Source organism: Agelaius phoeniceus, chromosome Z, assembly GCF_051311805.1.
Source record: "Agelaius phoeniceus isolate bAgePho1 chromosome Z, bAgePho1.hap1, whole genome shotgun sequence".
NCBI lineage: Eukaryota > Metazoa > Chordata > Aves > Passeriformes > Icteridae > Agelaius > Agelaius phoeniceus.
In genome coordinates, this window is record NC_135303.1 from 50,399,630 (window position 1) to 50,415,377 (window position 15,748).

Here is a 15,748-nt window from a genome sequence, read left to right on the forward strand (position 1 = left end):
CAGATTCCCTTCCTCTGCTCAGCTCCCAAATGTTCTTTCAAACAAAGACAGTACAAACAAGTACATAGAGATATCAGCTAAAAAACTGACAACTGTTCTTGTCAGAAAGCAGGTGGAATATAAATTAAGTTTGACTGTTACTGTAATAGACTTGGTATCAGGATGAAGAGAAGATGCAGTACTGTGAAGAGATCAGGGCTTTTTAAATGTTCTTTTTCTTTTTTGAAATGTTTTTAAAAATCAGTATTGGAAAACTATTTTCAAAATCTATAAAAATATATGCACTAATTGCACTGAATGTTACAGGTATTTATTTCATCATGAATTTATGTCATTGTCAGAAGTTGACATTTTTGAATGTTCCTTACATGTCCCCAAAGTGACTGCTTCTTCCCTGCAAGTGAGAAAATCCATTTGAAATACAGAAGTACCACAGCATCCCCCAAATGCAATACTTCCCAAATTCTTTCTGACTCACCTGCTGATCTCCTGCATGGGCACACATGACATGGTCTGACAGCTTGTATAGTTTCAACTTTCCCTTTTATTTTCCCAGAGCATGCATATATTTTTCAAGATAGAACGTGAAAGTTTTTCTGAGTCATAAATTGCTACTCAGAAACCTTAACTTGAATGCTGGTTTTGGAGCAATTTGTGCTTTCAGCTGCTACCTTTTCTCAATAGCTACAGGACCTTCACATACAGAGTTAGCTATAAAGCAGTCTGTTTTTCTGTCTTTCATACTGATGTACTTAGCCAACAGTCTCATTTAAAATCTAGGACTTTGTTAAGTCAGAATAGACTTTACAATAGCTTTACATTTGTAGTTTTAGTTAAAACTTGATGATAATGTACATCATGCAAGCACACTTTAAATGTTCATTAGTGAGCTCATGCATAAATTGCTAAATTAAGCACAGAGCTTCAGGGAAAATGCTGGAGACTATTTGTCCACACAGCAACAGATTTGTCTTCCACAGCATGCTCTATCCATTGGCAAACGGATATACCAGTTTAATGAAGTATTTTAGGAATGAAAGTGCTGGTGTGCATGACTCACATTTTATTAAGGTAATGACCATAATGCATTCTATTTAGATATGTATCTCGTTGCTGAAAATGATCTTGGCATGAGACCAGCAATAAACCTATGATATTCCAGAGCATTACACAATCTTTTGTCCTATTTGTGGACAGAAGAAATGTTCACAATCAAATTAATAATCCTCCCTCCTACAAGAATGCAATCAAAACACATTACTAATAACCACAAAAGTGAAATCCTTAGCAAATTATAAGAAAGGAAAATGGTTATCAGGTTGCCTGAAAATAATTACTTATTCCACGGTTCTTGATTTTCATTTCCCTGCAAAGATTTAAATCATCCCATTTCATATTTAGATGTATTTTGAATTGCATCTTGCAAAGGAGATATTCTGATATATTTCATCCAATATTTTGGACAAAAACTATCCATACTTGCAATTGCTGCTGCTGCTGCTGGCAATGCTCATGGAAGCACCCGTGCAGCCTGACTGGCACAAAGGAGAAACAGAGGCAAGTTCTGCTCACCTTCTTCACACAAGTCATTCTGGCCCAAACACTGACCTCAGAAGTGTGTGTGTGCACCAAGAAGGGAAGGTCTTGCAGCCTTGTTATTTTTAGCACACAAATAGAAACATTAGTGTGTGTGGGATGTGGGAGAAAGCTGCACCCTCCTGGCAATGCAAGGTCCCTGTCACAACAGAGACTTTACAAGTACCAGAGGCAGTATCGAAAATCCTGCTTCAAGGGTGCAGGATTGGGGCCCAGACAAGCAGGAAAGGTAAGTGCTCACATTAAAGAAGCCCTCTAGCATCTCAAGAATTTGGCTGTTAGGATGATTGACAGGCAGACTGGAAAGGCAGCCAATTTCAGCCTGCGGAAGCCAGGTAGAAACACCACCCTCTAACTTGGCAGAGCTAGTGGCAAGGCAGCTAAAATCCCTGCAAGCAAGAGGGGAAAAAAGGAGAAAACCCCCACAATTCAAGCAGCTGTCACAGTAGCAATACAGATGAAATCCCAAAAGGTTCATTCAGCTGGGCTGCTTCATTAGGATCAATTGTCCAGACCTACAGCAGTGTACTTATCCCAAAAAGAAGTACTCTCCAAGAAACACAAAGAAATCATTTCAGAGATTCTGAACTGAGGCTGATTGTTTCCAGATTACAAAAACAGAACTCTCTTGCTAACTACAAAATAACATACTAATTTGAGGAGATATCAGTCCTCTCTCCATACTCCATATACCTGTTTTACATGGATGGTTTTCATATAAATATTTATACTGAATACATACAAATACATAGAATCTATTTCTGCTTATATCATGTCCTAAACACAGAACTTATACAGTTTTAAATATCTATATATATGAGAATTAATTCAACAAAACATGCACATGAATTCTAAAAACAGTATTTCCAGATAGTGTCACATCTTTTATTTTTAAGAGATACATTATTATTAAGAGATACATATACCCTCAAACTGATGTTTATAGATAAAAACATTAAAAATGAACTATAGATGGGGTTTATTTTCAGTAGTGCTGGTAAAATCTATCAACCATAAGTACAAAGGAGAGTCAAGTATTAAAAGGATATTTCAAGTATGGATATTCCCCTGAATTTCAGTGCAGTTTTGAAAATGACAGTGAAATCAAGACACTATTCAAAAGAGTGAGCTGAAAACATATTTAGAGGTTAGAATAAACGTTTGTATTCCTTCCCTATCTATATGATTAGAAACATCTGTATGCCAGGAAGAAATGTGACTGCTAACCAAAACAAAATGATTTAACACACAAACCCAGGGGCTGGATTGCTACAAAGGAGGCCTGAAATATCCCCCAGAAATGCCTGTGTGCAATCTACTGAATAAAGACAAAAATAGGCTCTTTGGTGCAGGCAAACAGCAAGTCAGCTATTTTTAACTCAGGTCTTCAAATGCATTTTTAAGTTGCTTACATTTAAAAGCAAACCTTAAGCAGTTTGACTTGATGAATATGTATGAAAAATACTTTCAAATCTTCTGCATTTCACATACTTATAAAATTCATTTGCTCATTAGATCAAATGGATTTTAGACACCCTGCTCAGTGCATTTAAACAAATTTTCTGGTAGAAATATATTTTTTCAGAACAAATTTGTGCCTGCATAAATACAAATAACATATTACTAATCTTGTTATATTGCTTTGTGACAGTCTCTAGAAATGACAAAAGAGTTGAAGTGCCTGCCTGTGGTCAACACACTTCAACACACACACACACACCCCCGACCCTGGCTTGCCAATCAGTCACATCTTCAATTGTGTAAGGAAAGAGCCGTCTCTTTCTGCCATGACTGGAAAGCTGGCTTCAAATTCATGGGATACTTAACTTTTGCCCATTATATCTGCACTTGAAGACAGTGATACTCATGGCAAGAGGTGGCAGGGTATTTTTAATGTGAGCATCCGGGCTGCACAGCAAGCATGAGCTGTATACTTGTGTACCTGAACAAGTATACAGCTCATGTATATACACTATATACAATATACACTATTCCTTTACATCACAGCCCACTTCTGCCAGCTGTGGGCCAGTGCTCTCCTGCCCCTGCTGCAGCTGTGGCATGGGAAGCATTTGACAGCCTTGCAGAATTTATGGGAGGACACATGGGTACAACATAAGCAACAAGTAGTGTTAGGCTGAGTGCCTCACTCTGTCCTCTGCATGGAGACGAGGAAAGCCAGCTGAATCCCTCTGCTGAGGTTTTGTGCCCCAGTTAATCTGCTTCTATGGGTTTCTACTTAGATATCATATATTTCTTGTCACTAGTCAGACAAGCAGTCCAGCATGGAAGCCCCTAGAATTATTTGCATGATTAATCATGTCAGCAAAACACCTACAAACCTAAGCCTTCAGGAATTATGCCTCTGCCTTCAAAACACTGGAGAAAATTTATGCCCATGGTGAATTCTTCTTAAAGCCAGCAGAAGTGCTTATACAAGGCAGAATGGAAGGAAAAGTTATGAATGTGAGGCAGATCATGACTTTCTTACATTTCCCTTTTTTCTTTCCCACAGTCTAAAGACAAGCAATCACCATCTCAGTGGGAAGAAGAGTAACATTTTCTTCAAAGAAAATTCAAACAAAATTACTATTCTCATCTCAGTAACAAATATAGAAATTCATCTAGTATCATAGATCAGAAAAGCAGAGGCCAAAGTCAGCAAGTGTGAGATAGGACTTACAAGCTGGAACACATCAGCAAGTGAAATACAGATTCCACTGAATGACAAAGGGTAGGTGCTGAAGGCAGTCCAGATTTTACAGGTCGTGACTCTCCCAGACTCAAGATTTTCACAGACTCCCATTTACACAGGCCTGAATGCCTGTGGCAGCTTTCAGTCTGTGGACAGACCTCACCTTTAGAAATACACGTGGCTATCTTCTGTGCAGCTGAAGAATGGTCCTTGCCAATGGCTAACCTGCCTGATTATACAACAGCCTCATGACCACACAATTTAACTCCTCTCAAGCCTTTGGCTGGTAACACCTGTAGTAAACAGTACTGATTACCTTTTAAATAGGCAAACTCCTTTCAGCTTCAGAAAAAAAAACCAACAATCTTCCAAGTGCTATACATTTACAGGAAAGTGCTTGAAAAGTTCGGTTCCCACTAAGCCCGAGGAATATCTAGGAGCTAAGATCTGTGGATAACAAAGCATGGCTTCCTCACACCTACACACACACTTATAATAGCTCTGAGAAATTATGTTTTTAAAGAATCAAAGATGAACACAATACCAAAAATGCAACAGTACATTTATTATTTATGCAAATGAAGAATATTTGTTGCAAGAAATCCTGCAGGGTAACAAAGGAGAAGAATTTTTAGCTGCTGCAGGAAAGAGAGGCTGAATATTGACTACAAGAAGGAAAGGCTTGAAAAGAAGTGTATCGTAACTACTTCTTTTACATTGAGAGAAGTTTGCACTCTTAGAAATGTATTTCCTCTTAGCAGTAAGGACATATTGCTCCCCAACAATCAGTGCCAGTCATGATGTGACTCAAGACTAAGAAAATATAAGAACAATGCATCCAAGTTTTGGCTGACCTCAAATTAATTTAAGCTAATGCATAGCAAAAACTGAGTGTATGTTTCCATTTGCAAAACTGGAGGGTGCCAAGGAGCTACTTTATCTTGTCTGCTGCAAACAGATGTTGAGCAGACAGTGTCCAGATCTGCGAACTGAAAACACCACCAGCAGCTCTGGACTGCTATCCCGCGCTGTGTTTGTGTCACCCTGTGGTCTTGCCGATTACTGACGATCGGTCTCATCTGCCGGCTGCTTTCTGCCATGACGGGATCACAAACCCTGCGGGAGCACCACGCAAGGTCCGGGCAGGTATTTCCATACCCAGCGCAGCGACCATGCCTGTCCGCCGAGACAGCATGGGCAGCACCCCGCAAGGCAGGCAGCCAGGGCAGGAATCCCTCCTCGCCTCTCTCTCTCTCTCCCCGCGCCTGGCGGCGGCGGCGAGGGGCCGCGCCCGCCCGGCCGCGCTCAGCACCGCGGACAGCGCCCCGCGGGGACCGGTGCCGCTGCCGGGACACGCTGCCCCGGGGCCGGGGAGCGGCCGGGCCCGCCGGGAGCGCGCACACCTCACACACACACACACACACACACACACACACACACACACACACACACACACACACACACACACACACACACACACACACGCTCTGCCTCACACTCATACGCACCGCGGCGCCTCCGTCACTCACCACATCCTCCGCAGGGCGCCCCGACGCCGCCGCCGCCGCCGCCCGCCGCCCCCGGCGCCGCGGACGCCCCTGTCAGCGCGGCGGCGGTGGCGCCGGGCGGCCGCGGCTCCATGCGGAGGGCAGCGGCGGCGGCTCGCCTGGCCCGGCCGCCCCGCGGAAGCCGCCGCCGCCGCGCAGCTCCAGAGCGGGAGGGCGGGGAGCCGCGGCCACATGGTGCTGCCCGCCGCCCCGCCCGCCGCCCGCCCCCTGCGCACTGCCCGCCCCCCGCGGCCGGGGCTCGGCGCGCCGTCCGGGGCCGCCGGCATGGCCCCCAGAAACGGGGGGCTCGTCCCTGCGTTAGCCATTCTGCGCCTTTCCCCCACACCCCCGGTTTCTGTCGCGTCTGTTGTCTGCCATGCACGTCGCATGGTACTTTCGTAAAGCGAAGTGCCTGGTGTTGCGATAACCCGGGGTAGATCGTGCGTTTCCCAGCAAGTTCCTCACGGAGCAAAACGCCAGAGTTGTGCCTGATCGGGGCCCAGATTTGAGCAAGGGTCTCACACTTCCAATTACTTCACCATAAAGCACGCACACAGGGCAAGAGCTCCTGTCTCTGCAGAGCTTCTAGGGTAAGGGGGCAAGTAACAGAAGGCAAGTAACAGTAAAAACATAAGCAGCAAGATTCTATCTTGGAAGAGCTCACCCAAGAATCCAAATTTCTCACTTTTAAATTAAACCCCAATCTACCGGCTCATAGATTCCTTCCTTCTTCACAGCTGAGCCAACCTGACACTTCATCTGTTTTCTTTGGGCTATGAAGTCCGGAAGATGCCCAAAAGTGGAGAACCTTCAGCCTCACAGGGTGTCCCTGCCTATGCACTGAAAACCCTCCCAGGAAAGATGGGTATCTTTTAATCTTCTGTGAGAGCTCTATATTGCAATGACTGTCTTTTGCCTTTGGTACATCCCTGAGAGGAGTCTATTATTTCAGTGCTCTACCACAAAGGACCTGATGACAGCCAGATAAACTCCCTTTCACTACCAAGCTGAAAAAAACCCACTTCTTGCTGCCCCTCCTGCCCTGCGCCATCCTCCAGCCTCCTCTACATCTCTGGCCTCCACCAAACTTGCTGCATAGGTTCAGTGTCCATCTTGAGATGCACTGGGGAACTCAAACTAAACCTGACATTTGCTGATCCTCACCTCCAAGAGGTTCTCATCAGCCTATTTCTCTGTCTTGTCAAGGTCCCTCTAAAGACCATCCCTCTTCTCCAGTGCATCTGACATTTCCCTCAGTCTGGGAGCATCTGCAAACTTGCTGAGAACATACTCTGTCCATCACACAGGTCATTAGTAAAGGCATTGCACACTTTTGGCCACAGTGTCAGTATTTCAGAGGGACGTGACTAGTAACCAGTACCATGGAGTACTAGTCAAAGAACCAGCAACTTTGTATTGCTTTTCAAAATACTTGGACCCCAAGCTCTTGCCAATTTTCCAAGCATGTTTTAGGCCAATTACACAGTGCATATCTTTCCCATGCTCACTTGCCAGTTTTTACTCTATATGAAGTCTAATCTAAAATCCACAGTGTGGGTGGACAGCTTTGACCAGTGGCACATTGCAATCAGGTATATGGGTATCTGAATTCACAGTGCAAGAAGAAATCTCCTGCCTCTTCCCCAGTACATGCACTTCAGTATCAGGCTCCTGAATAAGTCCTTAGCAATGAAAATGAAGAGAAAAAACAAAGAACAATTTAAAAAAAATTTTTTGAAGAGAATACTGATTACTTCAATGCATCCCTAATTTGAGCAGTGCCTAACAAAGAGGTCTGATTTGCACTGAAATCTGTGATTGGAACTCAGATATTTCTAGACAGTACAGCTTGCTGATAATTTTTGGCTTTCTGAAAAGAGATGCATTGAAAACTTCCCTTTGTATCATTTAATCTCTCCCTAGCAAGCAGGCTATCCTAACTGACCATTGGCCAATGACCTAAATTCACCTTTATTATGTGATCAGACTCCTTGATTTAATATCCACTTTTCTGGGAATTCCTATGTCTCACCCTGTCATTTTAATAACAGAACTAATGTTTACACTTCAAAATATTTAACAACAGCAGGAAGTGACCCCTTTGTATAAGAAAATGCTGGTTTTCTTTCTTTTCACAAATATCTGCATTTTAAACATAAAATGAAAAATAATTTCTCTCCTTAATTCCAGTGTGGGTTAACTAATTCAATTCAATTCATCACTAAGCTTGTGTTAACAGTTGCTATCTAAGTAATTACTATTCTGGGGAAAAGTCTCCATTTAGGAAAGCTCTTTGGTATGCATTTATAGTTAAACATGTTCTTATACCTACAAATTTTCAACAAAGCACTGAAGTCTGTGCTTAAGCATGTGCTAAGCATCTTCCTCACTTAGGGTTTTATTATGGAGGGAAAAAAAACAAAAACAAAAACAAAAACAAAAACCAAAGCTACATCTGATTTTGCAGGCATAGTTAACAAGAGCAACCAGAAAGACTGGGAAAAAAATTCACATTTGTAGCATGATTACAAAGATACTTGCAGTGAATTCAATGCCCCCCATCACATCTGTGTAGCAAGAAGCATGGATCATGTACGTGGATCGTCCTGTGGCTTTTTGAAATCCCCACATAGGGATGTGGGGATTTCATAAAATATCATGCAGACAGCAAAATTGAAGCAAATACTCAGTACAACTTCCAAGGCTTCAGTACATGTATATGTACTGTACTTCATGTACATGTATATTTCATCTCTGGTTCATAAAATCACAGAATAAGCTTGAGTTGGAAGGGACACATGAGGATCATCAAGTCCAACTCCTGGCTATGCACAGAATCATCCCCAAGAGTTACACCATGTGCCTGAGAGAATTGTCTAAATGCTTCTTGAACTCTGTCAGGCTTGGTGCTGTGACCACCAACCTGGGGAGCCTGTTTGAATAGAACCTTTTTCTAATATCCAACATAAACCTCCCCTGACACAACTTTAGACCATTCCCTCAGGTCCTGTCACTGGGTGCAGGAGAGAAGAGATCAGTGCCTGCCCCTCTTCTTCCCCTCAAAAGGAAATTGTAACTGCAATGGGGTCTCCCTTCAGTCTCCTCAAGGCCTCACAGACCAAGTGACTTCAGCTGCTCCTCATACAGCTTCACCACAAGGTGCTTCACCATCTTTTTTGCTCTCCTTTGGATGATCTCTAAGAGTTGAATATCTTCCTTATATTGTGGCACCCAAAACTGTCCCCAGCACTTGAGGTGAGGCCTCCCCAGCACAGAACAGAACAGGACGATCCCCTCCCTTGCCCAGCTGTGATGCTGTGCCTGATGCACCCCAGGACAGAGCTGGCCCTCCTGACTGCCAGGGCACTGCTGACTCATGTCTGATTTGCCATCAACCAGGATCCCCCATGTCCCTTTCTGTGGCACTGCTTGTTGAGAAGGAAGCCACAGCTTTTCTGCCAGCTCTAGTGGTACAATTCAGCAAGCTATTTGCTTGATCAGCAATGGTGAGCAGATAACAAGAGGCAGATCCTGACAAAGCTTCTTGCATCTTAAGGCTTTTATGAAGAGCTGACAAGGCTTCTGCATCATTAAACAGATTTATGCTTAGAACAACTTTGAAACTTCAAAATGCTGTGTAACTCATGTAAGTGTGTGCTGAGAGCATAGATCAGACAAACTCCAGACAACAACATCCATCAAGCTACTATTTTACTTCAATTTCTAAGTATCAGGCCTGCTACACAGAGGAATATCTGTATTTTACTGGCAGCTCTTTTTAATGCATGCCAGCCATCACCAAAGATTGTCCAGTCACCCTCAGAACAAGCTGTGTCAGCACTGGTAGATTGCAGGACTTCCATTCCTTCTGCCCTTTAGTAGGATCTATAGACAACTCATGTAGGGGAAAAACAGAAAGAGCAGAAGTTGAGCAGGTGCTGTCTTGTGTCTCTCTGTAAGCCTGCACTTGGTGACAGTAGCTTAGGATGCTGCAGCAGCAGTAGTGGGAATTCTCACCATGCTGTATCCTGACTCAGAAAAAACTGCCTAGTCCTTATGGACAGCTGCTTTCAGTGAAAGAGGAAAATATGCTGATTCTTAGAGATGTTCAATATTTGGAAGAACTGAACTATCACCCTATTCATCATCCTTCAGGCTGAAATTTTTCCATTCTCCCATCAGCAGCCCTAGAGAGCACTTAAGTTCCTAAGATCTCAATTATTTGTCTCTTTCATTAACCACTGTGTACTCATCACTACCTTCATCACACTTACAAAACGTAGGACAATCAGACCATCTTCACACCTACCAAAAAAAAAAAAAATTTAATTTCAACTATATGTAGTTAACATCAGGCAGTGTTGGGATGCAAAATATCTGAGGCACAAAACTACAGGGTTTTTTTTCAGGTGCTTTTATGACAGTGAAGCAGCCACATCAGGTATCAATTACAGCAAAACTTCAAAGCAGCACAAAAATAGAGGCTTCCTGAGGCTATAGGAGACAGTGTCCAGTGTCCCTGTGCAGCAAACATGTGCCATGCTTTCACTATTTTAGGTGGGAACACAAAATGTATTATGTATGTATTATGTAAAAGCATATTTTTGTGTGTATGTGTGTGTGTGTGAGCCCATGTATGTGTGCACCCAAGTGTGCATAATAGCCAAGAGAAAACAGGAGAAGCATCCAGTTTTCCCTAGAGAAATCTGAGTATTCACACAATATCAAGCCCTCCAAGACCTACTGCTACAGTGATGAATCAAGAAACACATGAATTCTGCTTTTTGAACTCTTCTCCTGCAATGGAATGACAGTAGCCAAGATGGCCATACTCCAGAAAGAATGTCTGGGGGAAGGCTGAAGACCAGCCTTGCACAGAGGGTCTTAGAATTGCTTTTATCTTTTTCAGCATATTTGCTAATAGGAGATTCTCAGCCAACTGTTCTGCAGAAACACAGAACTGATAAAAGCAAGTAACTTGTGAACTTGGGTAGCCATGTCAAGATAAGGTTTTTAAATAATAAGATAATGATTTTAAAATAATCATTCTGAGATCTATTTTAACTGAAGCACTGGGGCCAAAATGTTTCCTTTGAAAAGGTATCCCACAATCTTATTCCTCTACCAGTAAGGGATTCTTCTAACTTCCAGCCTAAATACATACTTGGCACAAAAACCACTAATAAAATCTGGCTCATACCATTCTGCATTTGAAATAGCACTGTTCTCCTCTCTTCCTGCTCCACAGTGCTTATGAGCAATTCAGTGTTGTCTCTAAGTTCATCCTTAGGGGGCAAAAAAACCCACAAGATATTTAGACCTTCTCTTCTATCAGGAAACATTCCTCCTTTCTAACAACTGCTCTACCAGCTTTCCTCACATTGATCCATTATTGGTCCGATGGCTTTTTGGATGTGTACTGTTTCAACCCCAGTGACTGGTGGCCAAGACCCCTTTCTGCCCTAATGACTGGCACTGACACCTCACTCACTTTGGTACTTGTCACTACAGGTCTGGGGCACCAAAACCCTTGGTCCAAATCCAGTTGCTGGCACCAAATTCATCACATCAGTTCACCCAATAGCTGGCTCTTAGTCCTTGCAGCAGTCATGCACATGAGCTAGACCGTGACTATGCAGTTAGATAAGAATGTAAAAAGAAGATAGAACAGATTGTAGTAATTAGGTGCCAGAACAGTCAACATGACCAGTCACCAACGTGGTGACCAGTCTCATCTTACAGGCACCTAGTTCCTCCTACACCCCTTTCTGTCTGACCCTCTCCTTTCCACGAATCTTCAGCAACTGCCAAGTCTCACCAGCCTCTCCAGCATCTTGCATCCTCTGAGTCTGCATCCTTACCAGTTGCCCCACTGTGCCTCTGAATTTATTGCTATCCCATCAATCACTGAGATTTGCCAGGTTTGTTTCTCATCTTTGTCACAGTTACATTTCTCTGTCATTTTTGTGTTTCTGCCTATCTTGTTCAAAGGTTTCCTTTTCCCCTTAGTATCCCATATGACAGGGTGATTGACCAGCCAATCACAGGTTCTAACTCCAGACTTCTTACCCTTCCAAGATTTTGTGTCTTCTTCTTTCTTAGTCTCTAACACAGACAGGATAATTCAAAATCAGGCACAATTTGAGGTATTATGGAAGGAGTTCCCATAGTCAGACAGCAGGATTAGAAGGGAAGCAACAATGGAAAAAGCATCAGGAGTACAATTTGTTGCTGATGCAGCCTGAAAAGACTTACATTTGGAATTGCTGAAATGAAAACTGTCAAAATAGTGAAACATTTTTTCACATAAACTTTGTCATAGTTTTGGGGTTTTTTGTCATTCTGGTCCAGAGCAGAAATCTAAAAGCTTTTACTGACAACTGTAGCTTGAGTTTTTTAAGCAGATGAATTTACTTTACTGTATTGCTTATAACTTTATTGTTACTATATTTATTACTTATTTATTACTCTATTCCTGTAACCTATTTTACTTTATTATTTATTACTTTATTACTGTATTTAGCCTTCTTATTTTACACTATGACTAGGAATGGTCTAGGAAGGACATTTAAAAGGAAAAGACAAATACAAAGAATAACATGAAAAAGAACATCCCTAGAGAAAAAAAATCTAACCAAGAGTTTGTCTGAATCAGCTTCTTATGAGCAGTTCACTAAGTGTTTTTGTTATAATCTGTATTCTTGCTTTTGAATGATTATTTTGAATGTAGAATTGACTTTGAAATGTTCCATGGAATTTTTTCAAAACATGAATTCCCTGCAACACGCTCTAAGAAAAATACGCAGCAGGCTGAGCTTCATTAGAGTTATTCCAAAGGCCCATGCCAAAGTATTTGCAGAAACTTAATTGTTTCTTGGATCTCAGTTTGAAATAAGTAGAGCAGTAACAGGTATAAAACAAATTAAGAGTGCACAGCACAGAGCCACATTTGTAAACTTCTCCAACAGGCACAGATCTGCAAAAACAACAACAAGGATTTTTTTTGAGGCTGTTTTGTTGGGTGGTGGTTCAGTTTATTTGTTTGGTTTGGGTTGGGCTGGTTTTGGGGTTTTTGTTGTTTTTTGTCCCAGGCATTACATGCATTGGGATTACACGCACTGGCTTTGCCAGAGGCAAGGTTAAACTGGTAATACTCATCTTTGGCAAGTGCTGGTGGCCTAATGGCACTGTTGTTTGTCACAACAATTAGTTTGACTTAGCCTGAGCTTTGACATGGCAGCACAGATGGTTATGAACGCATTATCAGTAGACAGCAGATGGCACAGCTCAAATATGTGCAGCCTTCTGTCTCCCTCTGGTGGCTCGATCTCAAACCCTTAGGTGGTCCCTAATCTGGTAGAGAAAGCCACTCTGCTCAGCCAAGACCATTGCATAGTTTCACTAAGGGTTCACTGCGGGTTTCACTCTGGTAGCATCTTAATGCCGGATGCCTTGTAAGGTGTTGAAACTTGAGAGTTTTGACTGCCTGGAGCTCTGTGTCTCGAGTGAGGTCCCTTGCAGAGCATTCAGGCAGTCTCACCCATCTGTGTTTCCATATCCCCTCTAAAAATCATCCACTGGACACAAATCCTAGAAGTGTCAGGTCAAAAATTATCCATTTTTGGAGCTTCAATCCAAGGATTTTTGCTTGCCTTGACAAAGATACCTTATCTGCTTGGTCCATGATGCACAGGCGGTTACTCTAACAGATTACAGAAGAAAATGCAACATTGAGAGCCATTTCTCCTTAGTATGTTCTGTTTTCCTTTCCCATAGCAAAATTAAATAAAAATTCCTTTTCAGATGTAATATTTTACATTACTGAAAGAGACAACATGCTAATATTTTATTCTTTTGCAACAGACACACATTCTGTTTTGATAGCTGCCGTGAAACAAAGGCTCATTTTTGAGGATCTAAACTTATCCCCCCCTTTCCTGTACCCTGATATCACTGTAAGAATACTGTATTGTAGAAATGCAGTTTCCAGAGTATCTGTTCTGATTTTGAAGTTTTGCAGGACTTTGGACCTGCCTATCATTTTTCAAAGGGACTGATGTAGAACAGTCAAAAATGGAAACTCCTGCTCAAGTCTGAGTGTGAATATGATACCATGGTAGACCACAGTCTTCCAAAAGTGTCCTTCAGGATGAGGCATATATTACAATGACAGAAAAAAAAATTATCTTCTTGTTAATTTTGCTGGAGGTAGAAATCCAGAAACCTCAGTAATAAATCCATAAACCAAACGATAAACACAAGAGTGTTCTCAAATTGTGACAACACTAAATGTTCTCTACTCCCCATGCAACTCAGTTCAGCAACAGATTATCCCCTTGTTTATTTTCCTAAAAAGGAAGGAAAAGAGGCAGTTTCACACCTTTAACACATTCACAGGATTTGCTCATATATTATATATTGTTAGCACTGAATTCAACTTAGAAAAGATGGGTATCTCCTTGAAAGAAACCCCAAAAGACTCCCAGACATCCACCAAACAAACAAACAAAAAAAACAACCAAAAAGTACCTCTCATTGAGATTCTTCAGCAAGAGGAGAAGCAGAAAAAAGAAACTTCCAAGAAAAAAAAAAAGAGGCAATTTCTACTAGTTTCATCAAAGGCAAATTTCTAATGACTAGGCAACAGTAAGAGGAGAAAATAAGCAAAGTTGACCTGCTACGTGCATTTGGGAGCAGCTGGAAAAGGGCAACCTGTCATGTTTGTTCCTTTTGATGGCTATAAACACATTTAGAGGAACCAAACCCACTATCTTTTTGCTTTAATATGATACTTAAGTGTTTACATTTGAAGAAAATCTGTCCTATTGATTTGTGTTTACATGAGTTTGTACAAGTTAATTCTTCAATGTTTGTCTGTGGTATGTTTTTTTTTTCCCCTAAAGCTTTCTTGTTCAAGGAAAATCTGTGTGGTTTCCCATACATCAAGATTTGGATTCACTGCCTTCCAATATGCAGTTTTAACTATAAAGTGTTTTCCCTCTGACTGCTTTGAAGCAGAGAAATGCACCCATGCTGCCAGCCTTTATGTTGTAATATCACTCTTTTTCCACTGAAGAAAGCATCTAAATATAAATAAGAGTGCAAATATCTGGAAAACAAAAAAAGAAATTATTTTCAGTTACACTGAAATCCCTTGATAAAGGGAAAATGCAGAAGCATTCTTTTGTAAGTGTGAATCTGTCACATTCTTTGAAACTAAAACAACATTGGTTTATAATGGGACTGAGAGTGCTTTATACAACAGGAGTCAAATTCACAGCTGGGCAAGGTTCTTGCATGCATCAGCAAAGACTTGCACCAGGCTCCTAAGGACTTCAATGGAACTGAGTTTGAATGCTCACGTGATTCTATGCAGAGCCTTTAATCTCATACAATGCTTGAGAAAACTGCATTATATTCTTGAAAAAAATATTGTACTCTAGTCAAAGATCTGTGTTGTATGAAATGTTCATGCCTGTTAGGTTCTATTTTGATATCATTTGCCTAAGTTCAGAGAGCACATGTCTGTCATTCTGTCTTTCTGCCTCCTTAGAGGCTCAACTGAAAAATTAGTCTCAGCTAACTCTATTGCTTGACCTATACAAAAAGAATTGTAAGGGAAACAGCACAATACTTTTTTCACTTTCAATAATAAAAAAGTGCAAAGACTTCATATTTTTACATATTCTTATTATTTTACAATTCAGAAGACAAAATGTGCCTCTCAAACAGAAGAATCCATGTTTAAGGATAAAAAACAGTAAAGTGGGGTGATCAGCCTACCAGTACAAAAGTGGCATTTGATCAAAACTTAACAGCATTTGTACTATATCATGAAATTATACATCAATTTATATATCCTTTCTTTTGTTTTAGTAGGCTAACTACCTAAAGGGCCAGGTGCTAGCAA

The 15,748-nt window shown here is 41.5% G+C and overlaps 1 protein-coding gene across 3 annotated transcripts in view; it reads right to left on the reverse strand.

Moving 5' to 3' along the window:
* Positions 1 to 5,985, reverse strand: part of NRG1 (neuregulin 1) — a 452,794-nt gene extending 446,809 nt beyond the window's left edge. For 2 of the 3 annotated variants that reach the window (XM_077172305.1, XM_077172301.1), the window contains exon 1: positions 5,821 to 5,985. In XM_077172305.1, the coding sequence (XP_077028420.1) occupies positions 5,821 to 5,932 (112 nt within the window). In that variant the 5' untranslated portion in view covers positions 5,933 to 5,985. The remainder of the gene's footprint in view (positions 1 to 5,820) is intronic. The other variant, XM_077172306.1, reaches the window with a different exon arrangement.
* Between the last annotated feature and the right edge of the window lie 9,763 nt (positions 5,986 to 15,748).